This window comes from Bidens hawaiensis, unplaced genomic scaffold (assembly GCF_021521415.1).
Source record: "Bidens hawaiensis isolate Kalapana, Puna unplaced genomic scaffold, B.hawaiensis_p1.1 tig00046083_1, whole genome shotgun sequence".
NCBI classification, from domain to species: Eukaryota; Viridiplantae; Streptophyta; class Magnoliopsida; order Asterales; family Asteraceae; genus Bidens; species Bidens hawaiensis.
In genome coordinates, this window is record NW_027498204.1 from 64,889 (window position 1) to 90,882 (window position 25,994).

Consider the following 25,994-nt stretch of genomic DNA (forward strand, 5'->3'; position numbering starts at 1 on the left):
AAAGGAATGTGAATGAACATGAGCTTCCATACTTGCTATTATTTAATATTTAGCTCCAACTTATTATTAACTGAAAGTATGCATACCAATTAGTGAAGTGCTTGCTAGTGAATATTTACGAAGATGCTAGCCAAAAGATTCTGAGATAACTTTTAAACATTCCTAAATAGTTAAGCTTTGGTTCATCTAAAACCTACACACCACTATATTAGCTTAAAACCTACACACCACTATATTAGCTTATGACAACAAAATAATTTGGGCTCTCCATAGGTTAACGCCTTAACGGTAGCCTTACGGTAACCCACCTTAAGCCTATGGTGGCAACTGATAGGCACTGTCGTTCAACCATTTCAAGTTCATTTTATAATTATGTTTTATGCGGCAATTTAACGTGTTGAAGATTTACGTGTATCCTCAATGTATTCTAACAATGATTATTTTCGAAGTGTAGGGAGGTACCACCATTTAGGGAAACTCAGCCCGGCATCAGTTTTTGCCGCGCTTGGCTAGTTACTGAGCTCACCGTCTCACACAATCATGTGATCTGTTAGTAACGAATAACACTCTAATTTCTCTTAGCATTTTGCATAAAGAACGCATATGCACATAATTTTAGTTTAGCAACTGGCATGTATAAGCTTATAAACATGTCCAAACACAAATTAAGTATACATTAAGCTTTCTAACTTCTAAGAGAAAAATGCAGCTTCAATACAATAAGTTGATTATGTACTTTCTAATAACATGGGCGTGTGACCTCTTATTATTAAGAATCCGAAAAAGAATTAAAGTACATGAATGTGTGTCTGTGTGAAAGTTAGTCGCATAGCCGTGTGTTCTTATAGATTTTTAAAATTTGGTTTAAGCTTACAAATAAATTATCAAATTGTATGATGAACTAAAGTAAAGTTACTAGTTAATGTTTTGGGTATTTAACCTCCTTTGTTACTTAGCAATTCACTAAACATGTGTGATGTGTGGTTAAGTCCAGACTTCCTTCCATATGGCGTAAAACCTTACTGCTGACGGCCTTGCAAGTTCTCATCAATATCAAACATTTACGCGTCTATATATTGTTTATGCTGTTCTATAAGCACGTCTTTATATACATCCTCTCATGAACCTCAATTATACCGCTCTTTAAGCGCTTTTTTCGTTAAAGGTACAATTATGCTGTCTTTTTCGTTAAAGGTACAATTATGCTGTCCTTCATATCTGCTAATCCCATCTCCTATAATCATAGTATAATATATACTAACAAGTTCATAGTTACTTGGTGCTTTAAGTATTTACAAAACAAACCTTAACAACTTCTATCACCTATCTACTAGCTACTACAATTGATACGTAACACTGAACATTTAACTATACTTAGTTACTGTGATTTATTTAACATTTGATAATTGGTAGATGTTCCATAACTTGTTCAGAAATCACGACGAATAAATCTACAGGGGAGGCAAGAGAAAATGTTTATTTATTTCTCTTCTCTGCTACTAAGGTTGTTGTTCATTTACCAAAGTTTTGTTCAACCTTATTTCCAGAAACTAAAACAATTAAAAGCATGCACCTGTAACAAAAATGTGTCTTTGACTGCTACTTTTTTTTATCAAGCTTGTCAGTTGATTATATACTGAACATCTGCATGTTCTCGCAACCATTCGAGAACTTTTGCTCCCTCTAATATCTCTTGCACCTAACAAACATTTAACGAAAACATGCATAAATTTACCAAGAAAGAATGGTAGAATAATAGATAATTAAAGATTCTATTTGAAACCCATGCGCCCCGTGTAATATGTTTGGAGTTACCTGCGCTTGAATGCTTTCTTCATCATACTCCTGTTTGAGTGTTTTAAATTCAGCAACAGAACTCTCGACCCCTTTCACGAGCTCATCCTTTGATATCTGTAAGAAAATCAATTTTTTGGCAATTTATAAATTTAATATCCATATATATTTTGTGATAAATGATTGAAAAAAAAAAAGTTGAACCTGCAGATTTCCGCGTTTAAAAATATCTCCAACAGCAAAACTCTGCCTGATTAGGCATTCTATGTTCTCCCTCTGGTTTTCCAAGAACTCTCTTACTGCTTCTGGCTTTGAAAGTGCTTCTAGCTGCTCTTCATTCAGTTTCATGTTTGACTGTGTGTACATAAAATGAATATTATTGACTTTTCAGGGTTAAATATAATTTTTTCAACCACTATTAACTACTTACAAATGTTGCCAAAAAAGCACACTAGAGACAAAAGTTATATTATACCTGTATTTCTAGTAGTTTGCCTCCATAAAGTTGGCTTCCTTGATCTTCAAACAATGATTTAGGAATTTCAACTTGAATCATCTGGAATAGAGAGTCTCAACAAATTATTAATATTGAAGAAGTAAATAATTATTAATTAATTATTGTGGAAAATTAACACCTTTTGAAGCTGGTCAAGAATGGCGTTATCAGTCGCTTGAGCTTTAGCTGTTTGTTCCAGTTCTATATATCTCTCCAACAATGATTCCTTAACCTGAAAAAGTTCCATACATCAAAGAAATATTATTACAATAATAATCTAAATATTTGGATAATAACAATGTAGGTGCTTGTATGCATCAAAAAGAGACTTAAGGAGACTTTCAACACATTCCTTTTTAGCCAAATTTTATTCGACTCATTTGACCTTTTCGTCCCAAATCAACCCATATTAGAAAATGAAATGAAAATATTGACCCATTTTAAGTTGACCCAAATTCACCCATGATAACCCAACTTGACCGATTCTTTAGTGTAAAAACGTGTGTGTGTTGTGTGTAACCTGCTCGATAGTGGTGCATCCTGGAAGAAGCTTATCAGCAATAGCATCATTCAGTTCTGGCAATTCTCTAAAAAAGAGCTCTTTACATTCAACCTAACAATAAATTTAATCATATAAATTTCCCCTTAAATTTCACTTCACATTTTCAGCAGGGTTGTTTATGAGGAAAACTTACAGTAAACTGACAACGAAGACCGCGAAGATCTTCTTGTTTCCATGAATCTGGAAATGAAAGTGGGAAAGATTTTGTTTCACCTCTTTGAATTCCGATTATCGCGTCAAGAAAACCAGGAACAACCGTATCTCCATCTTCGGTATCAAAATTGAAGCCTGCAGGTCCAAAGAATATGACATTATTTGACTGAAAAAGTCAAAGTTATAAAGTTTGACTTAGAACAACAGATGAATATACCTTTACTCCCTGCAGCTGGAACCTCCACTTCTGATCCATCCTGTCCCACTGTTGTTGCTGATATATCCAGGACCACAACATCACCAACCTAAAGACGTTGTCGTTAAGCCCATTTAATTTTATTTATTTATTTTTTTTCGTGTCACAATATCACAATATCACCCAAATTATATTTGATCCATTTGACCCGTTAAAGATAAAACACAACCTAAAAACTTGTCACCTTTAAAAGACTATATAACAAATTATAAAACAAAAACTTGAAATCTTGAATATATCCAAAGCACAAGTACCTGTAGTCCTCTATTTTTGACAATTCTCATTGTACTTAGAGTTTTGTAAAGACGTTTTAATTCTCGTTCAGAAGCTGTTTTTGCCTCTATTTCACTGTCAAGCTCAACTACAACTTTTAAATTCTTGTAACCATCCTCCGGAATCCATTTCACTTCAGGTGCTACTTCCACAACAACATCATATCTATACCCACAACAATATTGGCATCAAGATTTGAAACTTGTATAGATACTTTTAAACGAGACGCCCATATTTAACTAGAAAATTAAATCTATGACGTACCATAAAATGTTCAAAGAAGCATAAGTTTTTTCCATTTCAGAAAATGTAGTTGTGATGCGTATCGAGTCGTTTAAAGCCCGCCCTTCTACCTGTGTAACAAGATGTTTAAGATTATGGGATCATTATATTTTGACTTGAAATTTAATACTGAAACAAGAAACCATTACATACTGATGACATGGCATGTGGAAGAGTTCTCTTTAGAATAGCTTCAACAGTCGCCTTTCTGATACCCTCCGTTCCAATATAATTTACAAGAACATCTTCTGGAACTTGCCTTCCAGAAGGATATCCCGGAACCTAAAAAAAATAACAATGAACATGAGTGATATGTAAATTGTTTTCCCCCAAAAATAAAACTCATTATAACTTATAAGAACACTAAAAACATTTAAGCATTCAAAATAAAAATGATTGACAAAACAAAAGCTAAATGTACCACTGCCCACTTCATAAACTCATCTATGACTCTTTCGTAGCAATCTTCACATACAACTTCTGGAACTTCAACGCTCAACCGCATCTGCAGGCTTCAAAGGTTAAAACGCAGAAAACACACATTTACAATACTCCTTCTTTGAAAAGAGCATCTACATTTTGAAATTGATGTAAATAGTAGTTAATTTCAAATACAAAGTCTCTTACTCAGCACCACCATGATTCTATTTGCAGTGCTTGTTTTAAAAAATAGTGTCATATGGTTGAGAACTCGCTAAGCGCTGCCCGATCGGTCGACTAGGGAGTTGCGAGTACTCGGCATAGGTGGGAAGTACTCGGGAGTACTTAGACACCGTAAATTATACAAATATTGATTTTTGGGAATTATATATACGACAATTATTATAAGTTTACTAGTATTTATAACAAAAAATGTCATTGAGTTTTACAACACTTGTAATAATAATGTCATTGAGGACTTTCAACAAACAGTTTAAATGCATATAAACAATTACTAAAAATATAGCTCACCCTGCAATTCGGTTCTTGGGTTTCTTTAACAATAAGATCGGTGGATAGCGGGTATTTGACGACTTCGTTTGACGCCGAAGCCCTCGCGCAGACTGATAAGTTTCTTGGGGAATAATGAGGTAACTGGTGACATGTATGAGAAACTGTGAGAGAAGTGAATTGTTTGGTGGGCTTGAAGGAATAAGGCGAGCAGATTGAAGAAAGTGGGAGAGAAACTACAAAAGATTTTAAAAAATATGAGGTTACAGGAGCTGAACTGCAGAGCTCCATTGTTGAATGTTGAAGATAGCCGGCAGTTCAGTCTCAGTGGATAGGAATATTACGGTTACCCGTTTCTCAAATGCTCCGGTTTTTTTCTCTTTTTTTTGGGTAAAGTATTATATGGCCCCTCCACTTTGAAATCTTTTATATAGGCATTGAATTTAGGAGAACTTAGGCCCCTATTTTTTTAGTATCGCCTCTCACCACCAATCTTGCTTTATAACATTTAACCGTTTCATCTGCGTTGTGTTTAACTTTAAACATCCATATGCATTTAATAGCTTTCTTTTCACGGGAAAAACACAACAGCAGCCCAAGTACTAGTTTTCTCAGGAGCTTTTATGGCATTTTGCCATTTAGGAATGCCAACGGTTTCCTTACACGAAGTATGCTTATGTAAATCAGATATCACTTGGGTGAGAAACTGACTGAAAGGAAGAAGATGAGAAGACGAGCAAGAAAACAATTTATATAGGCACAATATATGCGGTGCATATGTTATCCGGCATGTAAGTTACACGCCGTATAATATATACGGTGTATAAGTCTTGGCATATATGTTTATACATATACTCCAAGACTTATACGCTCACATTTTGCTCAATTTTCTATGCTTCGACATGTTTTCACACAAGTTTAATGGAGTGACATGTTTCACATATAATATGAGTTTAACTGTAATAGTTTTCATCCAAATAAGCCCGACAAGTGATGATGTTGGTTGTCATGCTGTATGTTTGTATGGCATTTTTGAAAAGTATTGGTAGAGTGATCCAGCAATAGAAGCTTATGTCTCTTGGTGGGAAGTCACATATTCATTTTTAGAAGTTAGTTTCGAAAAAAATCAGTATAACATAGAAGAGTAGTATAAAACTGTAAATTGCATTTTAAAAAAAAGTTCAAAGCCAAAAAGGTAATGAACCGTAAAGTGTCAAAATGATTAAAAATTAGTTGAGACATATACTTGTATAGTTAATTACTGAAATTGTACGAGACTATGAGAGTGTTGAGGGAAGTGCATTAATAATCTATACAATAATAAACCAAAATAGTCAAACGGAATAATTAATTATAAGTAATATGTAAAACTAAAACAACTAAAAATGAAATCACCCAATCAACAATCTTAGAAAAAAATTAAAGCATTTATTAAACAGCAGCCACATGGTCCAAAAGTACAATTATAATTATCCCAGTAACCTACACGTGGCAGTGCCAACCCCCAGCTAAAACCAGAAACCAGCACACGACGTCGTTTAACATACTCCAAACGACTAAACACACACCTGTACTCTGTCTGTACAATCATATCATTTCTACTGAATGGAAGGAATCGGTTCGCGTACTGGCCGTCCATCCTCCCGCTACGGGTCGGCTCCGGTTTTCACCGGACCGGTGAGACGGTGGCAGAAGCAGTGGGTCAATGTCTCATCGTCATCATCATCTTCTGTCACTTACAACCATAGCAACACCTCCAACTCTAATGGAACCACCACCAACAACGTCTCTGCTATACGAGTTCGCCGGTGGACTCCGGTTCCGACTAAGTCCGGTGGAGTATCGGAATCAGTAGCCGAAGAGCCGCAGAGGCGGAAGCTACGTTATGCACCGGTAACCTGAAGTTGAATATTAAGTCTAGGGTTTTAATGTTTTATGTAATTGATCATTGCAAATTATTCAAATTATAAGTTACTCTTGAAATTGATAAACGTTAAATATTATTGAGTCTAGAGAATTGGATGTTATAGACTTATAGATACACGGATTAAACACCGGTTTGCCTGCATGTTAGTCATTTCACATATTGTCATTGATTGAAAGAAATTCGCCAATTCCGGACCGTATTCACAAGTTGGTGAATATGGGAGGACCTGAGTTGCCCAGTCGGTTAAGTTGGTTTGGTTTCTTAATTGTAATAGGATTATTAACGTAATGTCTTGGTCACCAAGTTAGGGTTAAGGTTAGATCGATAAAATATAATATGTATGAATTGGGTAGAGGCGTTGGGTGTGTGATCAATAGAGAGTTAATGTAATGAGTTTTTGAGTCGGTCTTTCTCTTGCAATAAAAGAATGTTTATCGATCGTGTGCCTTGATTAAATTGTAATTTCACATTTCGATTTGAGTATCTTAGACAATCATACACAAATTTTGATATGCATGCAACTTTTTATATGTAGTGGAAGGTAGTTGATGTTCTTGATTTTGGTATATGAAGTCCATTTACTACGTGTTCGTTCGATTAAATTCCTTAAAATCAATGGTGATCTATGATGTTTATAGTTAATAATTACTTCTTATATTTGTAAAGTTTGTGACTATAGGAGAAGGTGATAGTTTGGTGGATTTCGGATTTTGTAAGTTAGGATTCTGCCCTGTTTTGTCCACTAATGGATTGTAAACTTAACTTAAATGTGTGGATTCCTTTGCTATCACAGCATTACAAGAACACTTGGAAGTGCAGAATGATTTAAATTAGGTTTTCGTTATGAAAAAAGGGTTGTTAATTTTAAGTTAGGCTAAAGCTGATGTTCGTTCAATTAGATTCCTTAAAATCAATGGTGATATTTTATGTTTATAATTAATACTTCTTACATTTTGTAAGTTTTGTGACTATAGGACAAGGTGATAGTTTGGTGGATTTGGGATTTTTAATGTTAGGATTCTGACATATTTTGCCACTAACGGAGAGTAATCTCAACTTGAATGTGTGGAAAGTGCTGAATGATGTAAGATAGGTTTTCATTAGTAAGAAAAAGGTTGATATTTTGAGTTGGAATATGATTCAAGCATAAAGGCTAAAGCTGATGTTGACAAGTAAAGATACTTTAATTTCTGTTTTCAAGTGGGTTGGTAATGGATGATGCTTCCAAATTAGGCTGCAGTTACTAATTATCCATTATTCGTTACCGTTCATCGTATTCTTGTAATATTTGTCTAAAATGCTTGTATTAAGTTTGGTAAGTATTCGTGCAGATTGTCGTGCTACACGGAAAGAAAAAGGAAGCTGAAAAGGGTGATGTTCATGTTAAAGAAGAGAGCAAGCCAAACAGATCTCCTACTCAAGAAGCTTCAGAAAATGATGATAATGAAAAAAAGAACTTTGATAATGCTCTTGCAGCAAAGTCTCAGGTGATGATGCTGAAATAAATTTGTTCTTTTATCAACCTTTATGAGTGGGTTGACTCAAGTTATGCTTTATCTAATGGATAAATAAGTAAAATGAAAAATAATGCATAAACATAAGACCTCCTTATACAACTTTATAAAATAAAAGGCATTCTAAATCAATCCAACCGAACGTGTTTTGAGTTTTGACTCATAGAAAGATTGAAACTGTGATGCTTTTGGTTCGTGGAATTTAACTGAATTGGAGTTTGAATTCCATTTCTTCATGTGTTTGATTCACATAATTTGGTGAAATTGGAATCTTAATTTCATTTTCAATAAATGAATTGGATTTATTCCATGAAATTACTTCATGTAAAGGAATTCTAACAATCCTTTGAAAATGTGAAGTAATTTACCCAAAAGTAAATGGAATCTCCGACTAGTCACTGTTCTCAAATCTGCCACTGCAGTCATCGTGCTACCACACCCAATGCCCCACCCTATTGGTGGCAGCAACGATAATGGGGTCAGGGCAGCGGAGGCGGCGACAATGAGAGTCTTGTGGGGTGGCGGTGGTCATAGTGGCAACCGGTATGTTTGCGGAAGTGTGATAGACTGATTGGTTCCAATCCATTCCAAATTTCTTTGATAGATTTTAATGTCTTCATGTTCCAAATATTTTAGGCAAATTCCAATTCCTTGGAAAGAAAATCCACGAACTAAACGCACTCGTCTTATTGAGCATTGTTTTGTTAGGCGGAGAGCATCTTTTCCATATATGGAAATCTGTCTTTCATTTTCTCACGATTTTCTATTTGAGCATGCGTATAAACAGGCATCACAGAAGAATGACAAAGCAACCAAAGACTTGAACAACCAACCCATGGATTTGGATGCAGATGGTGATGATCATGATGATGATGATGAAGACCATGATTAGGTGGTGTCAACAAAGTTGCTGACTGGGCGAAAGCTGCACAAAGGGGCTTTGCAGCTTAAACTTATCACCATTATCTTATCATGATTGTGAAAAAGATAAAGTTATCAACTTGTAGGTCCATGTGCTTGTAGTACAACCTTGACTCATGTAATTAATCCTTCATTGTGGTGTAGATATCATCTCATCAACGTTTTAGGACAAATAACCCATATCAGGGCAAGTTAATGCAGAACCAGTTTTAGATTACCTTAGCATTATCAGTAGCGGTTGTGCGGTTCGGTTTCAATTTCAGCTCATTTAATTAACAAACACAGATTGACCCTAATTATAAGGTTACTACAGAACCAGCTTTTAGATTTCCATAGCGGTTTTTGATTTAACCCGTTAATTAATTTATCCCATTTTGATCCGTATTAATGGATCGGTTACCAACCTTAACGGCTATATAAAAAAGAAGTGTGCAGGTTAATTCCGATTTGTGCATTCTTTGTGGCAAAATTCTAGATGTGGCAAACCATCTCTTTAGTATGTGATATATCGCTTCGGTTGCTTGGCAAGGAATTAGCAGTTGGTGCAAGAATAAATCAAATATTTGCCTTTACAGTTAAGAGACTTATTGGAATTTCCAAATTCAAAACGGATAGATATTGGACAAAAAGACATTCTACATGGTATTATCATCACTGGTTGTTCATGCATATGGAAGGCAAGGAATGAAGTTCAATTTTCAAACAAAGAAGCTTAAGTGTCAAAAATACTGGAAGACATCAAGTCGCTCGCTTTTCTACCAATAAAGAATAGATCAAAACAGAGTCTATTCTTTGGAGAGACTGACATGACTTCTCCTTTCTGTAATTTTGCTTCATTTTGTAACTTCTTGTATTTGCCTTGCTCCGGCTTGGTGTTTTTTTAATAAAATTTGTCTTTTGAAAAGAAAAGAAAAACAATGAACCGGTTTTGATATTAAGTTAGGGGTGCCAAATTTCAACCTATTTATTTAGCAAGTTCATCTTGATCTGATATCCTGTTTCAACCTACTGTGGGAGTCACCCACCTTGCAAGTTGAGGCATAAGGTGGATGGTATTATAGAACCTCTATACCCTCCTCTATATGTATCAAAAATTTATTACACTCGCTACAAAAAATTAAGTAAATAGAAAAAGTTCAGTTAAAATACTGAATAAAGCCCCATGCTAACACGACAAAATGTAAAAATCTTTTAATATAATCTCACTTAAGAGGTATCAGGATCCAACACCACTTGTATATTTAATGCTAACACGCCTTTATAGTAACGCCAACTTCAGCAGGCCGTATGATTCGATCATGCAGCATGTATCCCGCCTGCAAAACCAAAAGAAAACAACATGATCAAGTGTTCTGCACATTATTGAATCACAACTAAAGCTATTAAATATATGAAATTGGTAGGGTGCCATTATACCTTGAGCACAACTGCAACAATACCAGGAGGCTTTGTCGCATCTGGTACTTGAAAAACTGCATTGTGCCTGTTTGGATCAAACTCCTCATTTATCGGATCATACTTCTCCACAACATATTTTTTAAAAACCTGAAATCAACAAATTCATCAACCTCTTAAATTGCTTTACTATAGAAAAACTCAAATATATATAAAATATTGTTTTAAAGGGACATGTTACCTCTGCCAGCTGCTTTTCAGTCATTTCAACACCTTCTAAGAGTGTTTTCAGAAGTGGAACAGCACCAGCAGTGTCCTTAGATGTATCAATCTTTGCAAAACTCTCTTTTACAACTGAGGAAGCCCGATCAAGATTATCTGCAACATCCAGCAAACTCTTTGCAAAATTCTGCAACATATAAATGCATAAACACAAAATATGGGCATTAATTTAATTAAGAAAAATATTAAACATAGCTACTACTATTAAAAAGAACAAAATGCTAACTCCTAACAAATACCTATTAAAACAAATAATAAACCTCTTTAACTGATAAATATCTATCACTAGAAAGATATTAAACCTGAATTGCAAATTTCTTTGAGTTTTCCGCCTCTCTTTTTGTCCTGTCCATGATGTTTTCCATATCTGCATACGTTCGAAGAACTTTATCTTTCATTTTCTCAATTTCTTCTTGTTTTGTCTTCAAAAGTTCATCTTCCTCTGTCACAAGTTTGTACAGATCCTCCATTGTCAAGTCTTCCTCACCTAAACGGCACTCAAAAAACAAAGTACGATTTAGCTGGTCGCAACTTTTAAAAACCAGACATTAATGTGTTATTAACTTGAGTATTTAATAACAAAACCTTGTCCTTGGTCATCAGAATTTTCATTTTCTTTTGCATCATTTGAACTGCCTGCAGTTTTTCCATTTGCAGTTTCTTTTCCATTTTCATTTTCTTTTTCATTGGACTCAGGAGATGCAGATGATGAGAATCCAAATCTTTGAAAAGGCGAGAAATTGTAGATATAATTATGTAATAAAGAAATTTGACCTGTTATCACCTGCAACAAATACAGCATTGATAAGAAACCTACAACCCATGAAACCAAAAGTGGGACCAAATGGAATAACTTCCTTATCATTATGATTCGACAAAAGTAATATTTTTCATGAAACATTTAAATGAACAAGAATCCGAATCTTATTTAATCTACAACAAAAGGTATGATTCAACCAATAAGCATAAATGCTAACCAACCACATTAATTTTAACCCAAACAGAAAAATAACAAAAATCATTATAACTTCCAAGTTGGTGTAAAAAGAAGAGGACATGTTAATACTAAAATATATAGAAAACAAAGCAAATTGCCATGTTGGGCAACATCACAGCTGTACAGAAAGATTTCTCTAATCCAATACGACTCCCCTAGTTAGATGATCGATTATCTCTAGCAGCTGCCAAAGTTGTGCACTTATTTCTGAAGTGCCCGACCTGTTGGCAATACCAACAAGTGATGTCTTGCCGGCATTTTGACTGTCCCCTCTTTCTGCCCTGATTGTTTCCTTGTTCAAAATTTCTTCCTCTGCCTTCGGTGCTTAACAGTGAGTTTGAAGATTCTCCTGAACTCCTGCGGCGTATGTCTTCTGCCCGAATTAAGTCACGAATACCTTCAAACGTAAACTTAGTAGTTTCAAATGAAAAACTAATTTTTGTAACTATTTCTGACCAACTCTCAGGCAGAGAAGATAAAAGAAAATGCGCCTGAATCTCTTCAACAAATTTAATACCAACCGATGATAAATGCCCTATGATTGATTTAAGCTGATTGATATGAATGCTAACTGAAGCACCTTCTTTCATTCTGGCATTGACTAACTGCCACATCAGAAAAACTTTGTTCCAAGCCGACGGATTTTCATACATCTTGGATAAAGTCTTCATTAACCCATATGTGGTCTTTTCGTTGACGACGCTGTAGAAAATGTTCTTCGACAACGAAAGTCTGATCTCTGCCAAAGCCTTTCGATCCAGCAACTCCCAATCTGCATCAGCCATATCTTTTGGTTTCTCTCCCAACAACGGTTGGTGCAACTGTTTCAGATACAGATAAGCCTCTATCTGCTTCTTCCAAAACCAGAAGTCATGCCCATCAAACTTGTCGACCTCAATATTCCAATCTTCTGCCATGATAACCCAATAAAACAACGAGCCTGAGCTCTGATTCAGTGATACCACTTGTAAACCTAACCTACTGACTTCTGGCAGACCTGCTGACCGGCTTTAGTCTTTATATTTGTAAAAAGACTAAAACAAGGTAATTGATCTTCCTGCCTAAAATAGCTGATTTGCAATTAAATAAAATTCTTTCCTTATGTGGCTAGGGCCGGCTGCCAAAACAGCCTCCACAACCTAACAGTTTGCACTATCATATTCTAAAACATTCTAAGTATGCCTTGATTGTAGAAAAAAAAGGTGAATTTACAATTAGGTCATGGAAAGATTATGAATGAAAATCTAAACAACTCATATATTCAAAAACAGAATCACTCTCATTTGATATCTTCAAAACTGATTGAGAACTCAAAATTCATTTTTTATTTAAAATAATTAAACAATTTATTTTTCTAATTGTAAACTTGGATTTATAGATAAAGATTTCTAACGGATTTAGAGAAAAATAATGATAGATCACTATGAAGGAGTCTGTTTTATGTATATAAAGATTTGGTTAAACATAGGGCTGGCAATTTATACACGAGACAAGAATACACGACAAATACCTACATGACTTTAACAGGTATCAGGTAAGGCCTTAACAGGTTTCGTGTGCTAAACAGGTAGACACGAATTTACGTGTTAATTTTCGTGTCTAAACAAGTAAAATACATGTTTACCTGTTAAGTACGTGGTTTGACTTTTATAATTAAATTACATATAATTATACGTTATCCTAAACCCTAAATTCTTAAAGCATTCCCACTCTCAATCACCACTCACAGCATTCCCTCTCCGGCTATCAGCCCTTCTCCGGCCATCAGCTCCTCCTCTGAACTCCGGCCATCAGTGTCGCCTCTAAACTCCGGCCCCGCAGCCGCCGGTGCTTCCTCCGGTCGTCACATCTTGCTGCCTCATCGTTAACACTGCTTAGTAAGTTAATAATCTCTCTACTTTCGACGACTTTTGTTTCTCTAAACAGGTTGTCAAATATGTGTTTCTAAACAGCTCTTATCGTGTATTATCGTGTTTTATCGTGTATACCAAGTAGTAACAGGTTCATGTTCGTGTTTGGGATACAAGTAGGGGATAATTTTTCGTGTAGTGTACAGGTATACAAGATATGCCAGCCCTAGTTAAACAGACAACAAAAATAAATAACTAGACTCCATGAATTATAATCTTCAAGTTTTGACACCCTTATTAGTATAAAGAGGCTGGTAGCAACATAGGAATTCTCCTATCCATATTAGAATAACAATCAGGGTAATAACAAGTAAGTAACAACAACAACAATAATAACAAATACGCAATGAACACATTAGCAAGAGCACTGTTGAAGACACAGAAACTCCTTCTGGTATACTAAAAACTATTAACCAATTATTAACAAATCATAAGATTGCAATTATGTGAAAAAAAGAAAAAACATAAAAATAAATTTTTAGCAAGCCGTAACATCACAAATATGATTGAACAGACAAATATGATTGACCAGAACTTGTTGCCTACTCAAAACACAAAGCGTCGATTCCAATTTAGTGACATTACAGTGTTCATAACAGCTTTACTGTCACCAGACCACAACAGATCAAGAAAAGTAACTACCCGTCCCTCCCATGAGAATTGCAATATTCAGCTTCACGTGCCATTTAATATAAGTGTGTAACTCAATCACACATCTAAAACCCACTTAACTGATGACAAAATAAAAAAAAAAGTTGCTGAGCAAAAGTAACTGCCAAAAAGTATTTAAAATAAACATAAGTCACTGGGCAAACAGGTAACTGAAAGTTGATAAAATGCCAACAAACTTTTGCAATTTACATTATAAAATCATATAAGAAAAAATCGAAATTGTTGAAACATTGACCGAACTGAGAGTATAAGTGCTAGGATTAAAAACCCTACTAATTAAACTCGAAAAATTAGCTGACCGAGTAGTGAACCACAGAGTGCTGAATCTATAAGCAACAATGTGAAATATACCATACAATTACTAAACAACTAACCTATTAAGCCGATCATAAGCCACAGCAGACAAATACATACAAAAATTAAAATTAAAAAAAAAAGTCCATTAATCTCTATTCATTATCAATTTTTTTAGTTGGGGATCACTTGCAAAGTATACTATAGATAAAAATCTAAAAGAATGTAATGAAAATTAATAATTTTGGAGTAAACAAAGCAAATCTTAAAAGAATTAACATGAAATCCAAGCACCCCTTAAACCCTAATAAAACCCTAACTGGTATGCAACGCAATAATTAATCAAATGAATACATAAACCCTAGATAACATAGATCAATACCTTGTTCTGTGAATCAGGAAGAGAGTGAAATTGATTTGAAATCAAGAGAAGATGATTAATATTATTATTATTATGAGGTCCGCCACGGAGGAATAAAGAGCTCCGGCACCGACTAGCCACGGTCCTTGCAATCCTGCCGACTAACATGTCTCAATTTCTACAACAGATGATGATGATGATGATGATGATGAAATGTGACGAGTTTTTTTATCGAATATTTGGGGTTTTAAGAAGAGAGTATTGTTAGGGTTCTTATGTGTCCGGGAACAAAGAAAACGGGTCGGATCCAGATTTTATTTATTTATTTTTAAGTAAAATTGGATTTTAATAATTCCAACTTTATTTTAATCGACTCGTATTCTCCTTCCGATCAAAAGCCCTAAAAAGTCAGTTTGAAATTAAAAAAAAACATGACGTTGTTAGGTTTTTTTTAACGAAAGACTATTGAGAGCCAGTTTTTTTAAATTTGGGACCACTGGTAAGAATAAACTAAATTGGGATTATTATCAACAATAACAGAAAGTTGAGATCATTAAAATTCAATTTTCCTATTTTTAAAAGCTAATTTATTTTCCTGCCTCGTGTCAGTAGACAAGCCAGTGGTTGTATCTAGAGTTTATATGGAAAACAATAAAGTTAAAAGTCAACGATCACTACTTTCCTTAATGCTCATACTGATGACGCATCTAAGGATAAGGTATTTGAGTAATAATCGTGAGCTTTGCCAAACCATCGAGGTAGGTACTTTAGCGATAATTGTCGTTCACTCTTAAGTTTATATGGAACAACCCAATCGTGTCGAGTGAGCAACATCGGCTTCTACAAAAAATGATAAGATATTCTACAATATTAGAGGATTAAAGTCATTCCTACCTATGGATTAAAAACAGGTCCAATTCAAAAAAATTTTATAAGCTAGATTGGTCGTTTTTGAGGTGATTTGCATGTCGCTTTTTGATTAAGCCTAACATGACATCTTGTTTTGTGGTATATTTTGTTCTGATTGCATTCGCAATTAACCATCTTTGCTATGTTGTTTCTATATAATTAAATTTGTTTTTCAAAAAAAAACCCCTAAGAAATTGACTAATCGGTTATCAAACCTTTTTTAGTCAAGCTTCCGATCTTACGCTAATCAATTACACTAACAAGAAGTTAACCCAAGTCAACACACCACCTCGCCTTACAAAAATCCTTTACATGAAACTAGTAAGAGCATTCATCCTATGATTCCTATCCCCCAAATTTGTGTGAGCGGAGTTTGTAAATTATAGGGTGGGGTTTTGAGAGCATTCTCATCCCACCCTCTATCTTCAAACAAAAAATTACACTAAAACTCACTTTATTTTCTCTCTTCATTTCAATTAAATAATACTTTTTATACCTTTTATCATTACCTTTTCTCTTTTCTTCACTCACAACACCCTGAATCACTATCTAAATATAAAAACACACCTTACATAATATAAGGGGTTGAATGAGAATGCTCTGAGTGATTGTGAGTGTAAATTATAGGGTGAAGAAAGAAAATGTAGTGATTTTTTGTAAATTTGAGAAAAAGATAGTAATTTTTTATAAATTATAAGATGAAAAGAGAAAACTGTAATTGTAACAATATAAAATAATATTATTTAATTAAACAAAGGAAAAAAATATAACGTTTTTAATGTAATTATTTATCGTATAAAACTTAGTGTTCCTAACACCAGATAACACTCGCCCACCTTTCTTCTATCCCACCACCAACAATGGTGCCGACGTCATCAATAACCACCTCAATGCTCGTAATCTTGGCATTATCCGTCATCGTGTCCACAACCCCGACCCCAACCCCAACCCCAACCCCAACCCCATGGCCACACCAATTCCACTCACTCCTAGTAATGAACTACACCGGCATACTCCAAACAATCGACCTCTGGTACGACTGGACCAACGGCCGCAACTTCAACATCATACAACGCCAGCTTGGAAGCATATTATACGACCTCGAGTGGAACAACGGCAGTACTTTTTCTTATACTCTGGATTCCGACCTCCAGCAGTGCTCGTCAGCTCAGCTGGAGGTCGGAATCCTCCGACCTAATTGGCTCGACGGAGCCAATTACGTCGGGCAACGTCACGTGGACGGGTTTTTGTGTCACGTGTGGGAGAAGGCGGAGTTTATTACTTATTATGAACATGTGGAAACCAAACGGCCCGTGCATTGGGTGTTCTATACTGGTATATAGTTAAATCACTTTACCAATTGGTTTACAATTGTAGTATGTGATTGGCAATTTGGGGGGAAATTTAGAAAATTAGGATTGGGGCTGGGTCGGTTTTGGGCTAAAATTGAACCAAAAACTGAAATTTTGGTTCTTGAAAACAATTTCAGTTTTTTTTTTTTTACTTTGGTATGGGTTTGGGTTCGGTTTTGTCATATAAGCTTGAAAATTTTTGGCCGTATAAAAAAGTCAGGCTAAAAATAATGGATTGGTATAAGTTTTTTTTTTTTTTTGTTAGTTAATAATTAATTGACTACTAAGCATTTGGGCTAAAAAATGAAACTCTATAAGTTCGGCCTGGTTCGTTTTTTTCGGTTTTAATTTTGCACAAAACCAAACCGAAGGTTCGGTTTTTGGAAACATATGAAACCAAACCGTCGTTTTTAGTTTCGGTTTTAATTACATGCATAACCGAATTGAAAATCCGGTTTTTAGACAAATACGATACCAAAGTACCAAACTGTCGGTTTATGATTGGGTTTGGTTTTTTCGGTTTCATGCACACCCCTAGCTAAAACCAAACAAAAAACCGAAACATCAGTCTTTGGTTTCTTGAAAACCTTTTTGTTTTGGTTTTCATTTAGTTTCTGTTTGATTTTGCCATTTTAGCTTGAAAATTTCGGACCGATTTTTTTTATTTTACCCAAAATAATGAATTTAGGGCTAAATCATTTTGTTAAGTAATAACTAATTGATTATTATGTTTGGGTTCAAATACCTGAGTTACATATTTATTAAATTCTTATAAATTACTTCAAGTGAAAAATAAAAATGAAATCTAGAAATTCGGTTCGGTTTTCTCGGTTTGCATTTCATGCAAAACTAAAACCAAACACAGATTTTACAAAAGCATAAAACTAAACTGCCAAATCTTTTTTTTTTCTTTTTTCTGGTTTTTTTTAATTTTTATTTTTTCAGTTTCAGGTCTGCTTAGTTTTGGGTATTGATGATTTGTGAGTGTGAATGCAGGAAGAGAAGCACATGTGATGACATTTGAAGTAGGTGCAGCTCTTGAGGATGCAAAGTGGCAGGTTCCATGGTATTGCTTCGAGAAGACTACTCCGGTTGCCACATTGGCAGACGTTAATAGCAGCAGCATCACACATCGAGGTTTGGTTAATTTTGCCTCTCGCAGAATCGCAAGTGTGTAACAGTAAGTCACGCAATGTGATCCTATTAGTTTGTTCCGTCGGCTTAATAATATTTATTTAACATGTGAAGGAATAACCATTGTCTTCAAGAATGTATGTGTGGTTGCAAAGATCAGTTGGGTTTGTTGTTATTCGGTTGGGTCGGGTTTTGTGATTCGGTTTGGTTGACAAATTGTTCGGTTGTGTTAAATGGGTTTTTTTTCCGGTTGAGACTGTGATGGAGGAAGTACATGAGATAACCCGAGGTCCTGAGACTATGGACCATAGTCTCGGGACTTTATCTGACGGTCAAGTCAGTATTATATTTACATGATTTATGCTTGCATTTATATAGTCTAGAGAGAAGTTTATAGAGAGAGAGGGATATGGGCTGAATTAGAGGTGCACAGAATACCCGGTTTCGGACCCGACCCGGAACCAGTTCCTACCCATATCCGATCCACGGGTACGACCTGGTATTGGATTTCTTCTTGGAGTCATACCCGGAACTGCCGAAACCAAAACCGGAAATACCCGGTCAAAACCCGACCCTACCTGAAACCTCCCGGAGAACCCGGTGAAATACCCGACTATACTCGGAACCGGTTCCTACCCGATTCCGGTTTCTTAAAATACCTGATTTGTGCACCTCTAGGCTGAATTGAGTGAGGTTCGTTTTTTCCTTGTTTGTTTGCCGTGATTTTTGTTTTGTTTTAAAATGTTTGCATTGTTTTTTTATTATAAATATGTTAATTTGTTGTATTTGAACGTTGACGAATTTACTTTTTGGTTTAGTTTCGGTGCCATAACTGGATACCGATTGAGTCTGCCAACGCAGCACGGTTGTTTTTTTTAATAATTTTAATTATGCTAATTTGTTGCATTTGGGTGTTAACGAATTTATTTTTTGATACGACAATACGTTTATTTTTTTGGGTTCTTTGTTTTTATTTTTTGGGTTTTCATAGCCAGATAATATTTAATACTGACATTCAACATCAGCTGCCAACATTCAATATCAGCAGATTTAATGAAAATGTTTTCCGTTACAACATAGATTCCTCTGAAACTTCAAGAACAAGATTCAAGTGAAACATGTGATACACCCACAGATTCTGCCACCCTACATTATCTCATTTCTTAAAGAATCATAAAAGCCACAAAATCAGTATCTAAAGGTATACTTTTGCCCCACAAAACAAAATGACACGTAAACAACATTAATGCAACATTTGATACAAAAACCTTATCAATCTCATTTCCATCTTTAAAAACTCAATCAACCAGCTTCATTTGTAATAATATTTGCCTATTTGCAACAATTAATGGCAGGAATAAAAGGCATACCTTTGTTGTTATTTGGTTGTTTTCTGGCTCATTTAATAATAATTCAACTTCAAGCGAAAGTAACCTCGATTATCGTGTTCGGAGACTCTTCTGTGGATCCTGGTAACAATAATCAAATGGCTACTATTGCCAAGAGTAATTTTCAGCCCTATGGCTGTGACTTCTTTGATGCCCGACCCACGGGTTGCTTTTCTAATGGGCGGATCGCAACGGATTTTATCTCCGAGGGGTTCGGAATCAGGTCTCTAATACCTGCCTACTTGGACCCGCATTATGGTATAGCAGATTTTGCAAAAGGAGTCAGTTTTGCTTCAGCTGGAACCGGTTATGATAATCTTACCTCTGCAATTATGGTAAGTTTTTAACTTTTTTAATATGTGGCAATGGGCAGGTTAGGTAGCGGGTCAAATTGGTACTTAGTGTGGCCGTGTGGGATACCGGGTTGAATAATGGTCAAACGTTCATGTTAAGTTGGTCAACATACTCCCATTCTTATATTGTTATAGTCTCCAATCTCATTAGAACTTCAAGGTTTGGTATCTTAGTGAAGCTAATAAATGACTTTATTTACTCATTAACAATTAAATTATAAGTGACAATTTTGACATATTTGATCATGAACGTGTCGATTAGACGTTGTGTATTATCTCTGACAGCTTAAAAGAAAGCAGGTTAGGCAAAAAGTCATGCAAAATGTACTTTTAATGTATAACACTTTCTAATTATCTTAGTGAAAGTTTCTACTAAAAAGAAAACTTTTGCATAAAAAGTGTAAAAAGGAAATTATAACGATCAGCGCGTTTTCTTTTCACGAGCATCAGCACAAGTTTTTTTTGACGGTGCATCAACGTGTTTTATTGCTCCCGGAATTTCCTGAGGCACGTGGTGTCTTCTGATGACTTCTTACACTTTTTAGGTATAATATACTTTTTAGCATAGCTCTACTAAGTATCTTTATTCCTAAGAAGAAGATTATCAATAAAATCATATACTTTATGCAATCATTTGTGTCACACCAATTACTTATAAGAAAGTTTAAATAAATTTTAGATAAAAAAAATGTTTTGTCACTCTATCACAAAGAGCAGATTAACATGAAGCTGTTTTGACCATTTATCCACCCGCTCGAACCAGCCATTTTACCATCTCTAAAGAAAACACATAACTTATAGTCAGAAAGTAATTGCAGTCGGTCATACCGCTATGGAGGCAGCTCGAATACTTCAAGGAATACCAGAACAAAATGATGATTGAATTTGGAGGTGCAGAAGCTACCAAAGTATTAACTGAAGCACTTTACCTTATAAGTCTAGGAACAAATGATTTCATCGAAAACTATTATGCACTTCCACTTAGACGAATGGCTTATTCCGTTGACGAATATGAGAATTTTCTTTTAGTGAAAGCCAGAAACTTCATCACAGATTTATATAATCTAGGAGCGCGTAAAATATCCATAGCCGGGCTTCCTCCAATGGGTTGTTTGCCATTAGAAAGAACCAAACATTACTTGATATGTATAGATAAATACAATTATGTGGCTCGGAGTACAATATGAAGTTGCAGCAATTGGTCACAAATATGAACCAGGAGTTGGGTGGCATACAATGGGTCTACTCAGACATTTATACCATTCTCAATGATATCATCAATAATCCAAGTTCTTTTGGTAAGTTATTCTTTAACTTTGACGATTATTATACTATACGTGTGTTCAACAGTTTAGAATGTATTGATGATCAAGTGCAAACTATCTCAGGGTTTGTGGTTGGAGAGCGAGCATGCTGTGCAACAGGAAGATATGAAATGAGTTACTTGTGCAACAAATTTAACCCATTCACATGTGACATTGCTAATAAGTATGTATTTTGGGATTCGTTTCACCCATCCGAGAAGACGAACTTCATAGTTGCAGAACATGCATTGAACAACACTTTGGCAGGATTTCTGTAGCTAATCTTATATAGATAAGTGAATGGTTTGTGCAACATCACTAGATTGTATTAATCAAGTGCACAAATGCTATATAGCAACATCGCCACCGACATTTCCTACTTTGTTTTGGTTGTTTTAATCCGGTCTTCCATTTTTCCATTATAAACTTGAGATGTTAAAGGAAGAAAAAAATGACATGGGGTGGTTAGGGTGATATGGGCCACTCAGCATATATATTTCGAAGCCTAAAGGCTAAAGTGATATTCAAACTTGAGGCCTCTGGCTATCAACTTCTGTTTTCTATCCCTAATATCTAAACCAGTAACGAAAAACTAAAAAAGTTTATAGTTTAAGAAGTTTACAAATGTCCACTACATCATAAAATAGATCAACAAAGAAGTTTGGATTTTACGTTTAAGGCCTAATTGACTACAATCAATTAACAAATGTCCATTTACATGACCCAAAATATTATGTATAATGTATATATTTACACGTTTGTGTGTAAACTGTAATATGGGTTCCTCAAGTCGGTCCGTTTTGAATTTTTCAAAACCACGAAACTGATTTGAGTAATTTGGTTCATGTTTAAACTAACTAACCTTGTAGTTTGTTTTTATTTTATTAATAAAATGCCTACTTAAAGAACCCCACACCCTCAATTTAGGCTCAACATATGATTTGGCTAGTTGGGTCACCCCCGTTGAGGACAGTCTTTAAGGTCAGCTCACGTCCTCCATAAGTACATACATAACCCACCGGTAAACCGGTTTCCAGCTCGACCCAGACTCGCAGTTCATATACGGGTTTGCACTTGGAGACTAAAACTGGTTTTAGACCCGGACTGAATCTAGTTGCACATTTTTCTTCTTAAACCAATTTGTAGCCAGAAGCCCAGAACAGGTTAGTGGATGTCCAAACATAAGTGCATAAATATGAAAATGTAATTTCGGCCCATTAATCTTTGCAAAGTGGGCTTGTTGATGTTATGGGCCAATAATTAGTCAGCGGCTGGGTTTGCTTTGTTTTAGGTTAACGACCGGAGCCTCATCTCAATCTTCAAACCAAATGGCTGGAGCATCATCAAGACTACTAGTCTTTTCATCTCTACTTCACCACCAACTCCCCATCAATCTCCTCCGCTTAGCTCGCCGCCACAATATTAATATTATTACCTTCTTCCCATTCACTGCCCCCACCCGCCCTAATCCGACTGCAAGGTTTTACTCCGGAGGAACTAATTATGGGTTCCACCAAAATAATAATAATAATTCCGTCAACGGCCACCGTGCTCCGCCGTCTCATCCTTGGCCGGAGTGGTCTCACCTACTTGAAACCCTAACTTTTGCAGGCTACTATAACGAAAATCATAATAATATTATTGAGGATGAGTTTGTGGAGAATGGGAGTTTATCCAAGGAATTTGCAGCTGCTGCTAATTCGTGTTTGGCGTTTGCTCGTCATAGACCGGAAATTTTAGGGTATGCAATACGAATCTTTTCTACCTTTAGTTATACATTACCGGTGTACACCCGAGGCTTGAGCTTAGCTCGTTTTGAATTAGGAGGGAGCTCTTTTTCTATAGCTCGGGTGAGTCAGTTTTCTCAAGCTCGAGCTTGGTTCGGGATCGGTTTTTTTAAAATATGTTAATTTGTGTACGTTTTAAATTATTTTTATACATTTTGAGAAAAACCTTAATGAGTCTAGGCTCTAGCTCGGCTGTGCAGTGTGAAATTAATGCATAGAAGCTCATAAGAGTTAAAACTTAAAAATACAACAGGCTCATTAAGGTTCGGCGAACCTAAACGATATTCCCATACAAGGCTTGATCACGGGCTCGATAACTAAACAAGCTTTATTTGAGGCTTAGGCTTGATAAGGGTCAGCTTGTTTCGAGCTTTTCATCAAACGGCTCAGCTCGTTTGCACCCCTGGTTATAAACCCTAAATTACTAGTTCATATGCTCCTAAGCTAATTGCAAAAACTGAATCTTTTTTCAGGTGGCTTCCAATGAAGGATATTGAAGTGATGATCAACAACGGATATCCATTACTGTTCAAAAGTGCGGGTGAAACCGAGAGAAGAATGAGGTCTTTCTTACAGGTTACCTTCTTATACAGTTTGTATGCTTCATTGAATATGTATAACTATGATCATAGAGCATATTCGGGTTTTTATGTGATCTCGTTTGTTATGTTAAACTGAAGACAGGGATCGAATGAAGCAACATCAGTAGACTTGATGAAGTATATTTTGAGTTATGCAAACAATCCTCAAAGAAACTTTAATGAGGCTATTGAATCATCTGTGAGAAGCATGTTGCAAGAGATCGTTAATCTTGCCAATAGAGGCCGGGTATCAGAGCAGTATGAACAAACGCCAAGAAATCTTGGACCGAATATTACAATGAAGAGGGGTGATTGGATATGCCTAAAGTAAGTTGCAATTCTTGTTTTGATTCATTTACGCTAACCAACTTTCTTTTGAGTACTTGGATAATTGAATCTAACCGATGACATGAGCATAACATGAAAATTTGCGGTTTGAGTTAGCGTAGATGGGTTCGGATCAGTTTCAGGTCTAACCCGTGAACACTTTTAGCTAAACAGGTCGTGTTCAAGCCGACCTTGACCAGCTTAACCTGTTTATTTTTAAAACTTTTCTAAAAAGATGTGCTTTATGTCATAACTTAAACCGGTCGACTAGTTTATGCCAAAATTTAAAAGATAAAACCACAAATGAGCAGTAGGTTTTGTTGTTTTAATTGTAATTATTTCTTATACATTTGTATTTTTTTGTTTAGAAAATTTGTAGTTTAGAGTATATGTGTGCAAAAAAATGGATTAAGCGGATTGTGCTCATGTCAACTCGCAAATAATACTGTCGTGTTTGAGTTCATGTCGATTGTGTCAAATTTCTCTGGCACGTGTCGGGTTTGACCCACCAACCCCGAACACGACCCATTTAACATAAATTTTATGAACATTTATGATTTCCATGTTTCGAGCAGATGCAATTTCATGAACTTTGCAAGGAACACAAAATGCCTTGAATGTGAAGAGACAAGACCACAGAGAGAAAAGACTGATGGGGAATGGGATTGCCCTCGGTAAAAATCACTTCAAACCCTACATTTACAGGTTATAAAACCCTTGTTTTAGATCTGAAGCAATACCGTTCATCTTCTTTTTCAGATGCAATTTCTTTAATTACCGAAAAAACACGGTGTGCTTGAAATGTGAGTGTAGCCGACCCGACACAGCTCCATTACACGGAAGCAACTCGGGTTATGTTTCGAGTAAGCATACTCCAGATTGTGATAAAGAAGATAAAACACAAAGATGGTTCAAGAAAGTAAAGGAGTTGCATGGTGTCACCGACTCAAAAAATGAAATTTCACATGATATTCCCCAAGTTACCCCTATACATAAAGAGGAAAACCGAGTTATAGATAATAAAGGAAGTACTGGCGGCTTTGTTCCATTTCCACCTAACCATTTTGCCAGAAAAGATAACCAAGAGCAACCCAATAGCACACATTCAACCATAAAACCAATAAATGAAAATCCTTACAGGAATCCAAGTAATGCCAGTTTTGATCAAAATCTTGTGCAAGAAACAAGAAACCAGTTTAGAATAAACGAGACTAAACGTGAGACCTCATACGTGAGTCAAAAAGCACCAGAAAGCATGAACGGAAAAGTTGGGTGGACAGGAAAGAGTCTTGAGGGGTCAGCAGTGACAGAACCCGACCCGTTAGACATGTCAGAAGAGGCCAAAGCGGAAAGGTGGTTCAAACGTGTTGCACAAATTAAAGATATATCTGAGCTGAGTCAAATTCCTGATGAAGATTTTCCTTCAATCATGCCAATGCGCAAAGGGGTTAATCGGTTTGTTGTTAGCAAGAGGAAAACGCCATTAGAAAGGAGATTAACGTCTCCTCAGTACAGAAAGAATTTAAGAGTAATGAGTTCTGATCCAATGAAAAAGGAAGGCAATAATGATGATTGAAGAATAAAGGTGTATGTTTTCAGTTAGTGATGAAATGTATTTTATTATTTTTGGAATTTTGTTATAGATGGATGTTGTGGTACAGTTTTGGCAAATGCTTGGCAAATTGCAAGAACACATTTCTCTTTCATTTATATGGTCTTATTTTTTAACCAAATTGCCGTGTAACTCTTGGTGGTTACTCGTGACACGACATGAAAATAAATAGGTTTTGGGTCGGTAATATAACTTGTTTATTAAGCAGGGCAACTTGAATATGGCATG

General features: G+C 35.6%; 3 protein-coding genes and 3 pseudogenes across 4 annotated transcripts; 4 read left to right on the top strand and 2 right to left on the bottom strand.

Moving 5' to 3' along the window:
• Positions 1–1,467: 1,467 nt before the first annotated feature.
• On the bottom strand, positions 1,468–5,037 carry LOC143596122 (trigger factor-like protein TIG, Chloroplastic; annotated as a pseudogene). The gene is made up of 13 exons (XR_013146652.1): positions 4,768–5,037; positions 4,238–4,321; positions 3,970–4,098; positions 3,799–3,887; positions 3,516–3,699; positions 3,223–3,310; positions 2,986–3,140; positions 2,811–2,903; positions 2,430–2,522; positions 2,270–2,350; positions 1,999–2,148; positions 1,816–1,911; positions 1,468–1,699 (listed from the first exon to the last, which is right to left on the bottom strand). The product of XR_013146652.1 is annotated as a trigger factor-like protein TIG, Chloroplastic (transcript).
• A 1,289-nt stretch (positions 5,038–6,326) lies between these two features.
• LOC143596123 (uncharacterized) lies at positions 6,327–9,325 on the top strand. Its single transcript, XM_077074975.1, has 3 exons — positions 6,327–6,639; positions 8,005–8,160; positions 8,975–9,325. Exons 1-3 carry the CDS (start codon positions 6,352–6,354, stop codon positions 9,077–9,079), a joined length of 549 nt encoding a protein of 182 aa, XP_076931090.1. The 5' UTR covers positions 6,327–6,351; the 3' UTR covers positions 9,080–9,325.
• An 864-nt stretch (positions 9,326–10,189) lies between these two features.
• Positions 10,190–15,187, bottom strand: LOC143596126 (grpE protein homolog 2, mitochondrial-like). The gene is made up of 6 exons (XM_077074976.1): positions 15,041–15,187; positions 11,371–11,569; positions 11,088–11,272; positions 10,745–10,912; positions 10,525–10,653; positions 10,190–10,424 (listed from the first exon to the last, which is right to left on the bottom strand). Exons 1-6 carry the CDS (start codon positions 15,185–15,187, stop codon positions 10,356–10,358), a joined length of 897 nt encoding a protein of 298 aa, XP_076931091.1. The 3' UTR covers positions 10,190–10,355.
• Positions 15,188–16,788: 1,601 nt separating this feature from the next.
• LOC143596120 (uncharacterized protein At4g14100 pseudogene) lies at positions 16,789–18,458 on the top strand (annotated as a pseudogene).
• Positions 18,459–19,570: 1,112 nt separating this feature from the next.
• LOC143596125 (GDSL esterase/lipase At4g26790-like) lies at positions 19,571–21,835 on the top strand (annotated as a pseudogene).
• Positions 21,836–22,778: 943 nt separating this feature from the next.
• LOC143596127 (zinc finger protein VAR3, chloroplastic-like) lies at positions 22,779–25,815 on the top strand. Its single transcript, XM_077074977.1, has 5 exons — positions 22,779–23,200; positions 23,720–23,822; positions 23,931–24,154; positions 24,730–24,828; positions 24,914–25,815. Exons 1-5 carry the CDS (start codon positions 22,788–22,790, stop codon positions 25,728–25,730), a joined length of 1,656 nt encoding a protein of 551 aa, XP_076931092.1. The 5' UTR covers positions 22,779–22,787; the 3' UTR covers positions 25,731–25,815.
• The last annotated feature ends 179 nt before the right edge of the window (positions 25,816–25,994 follow it).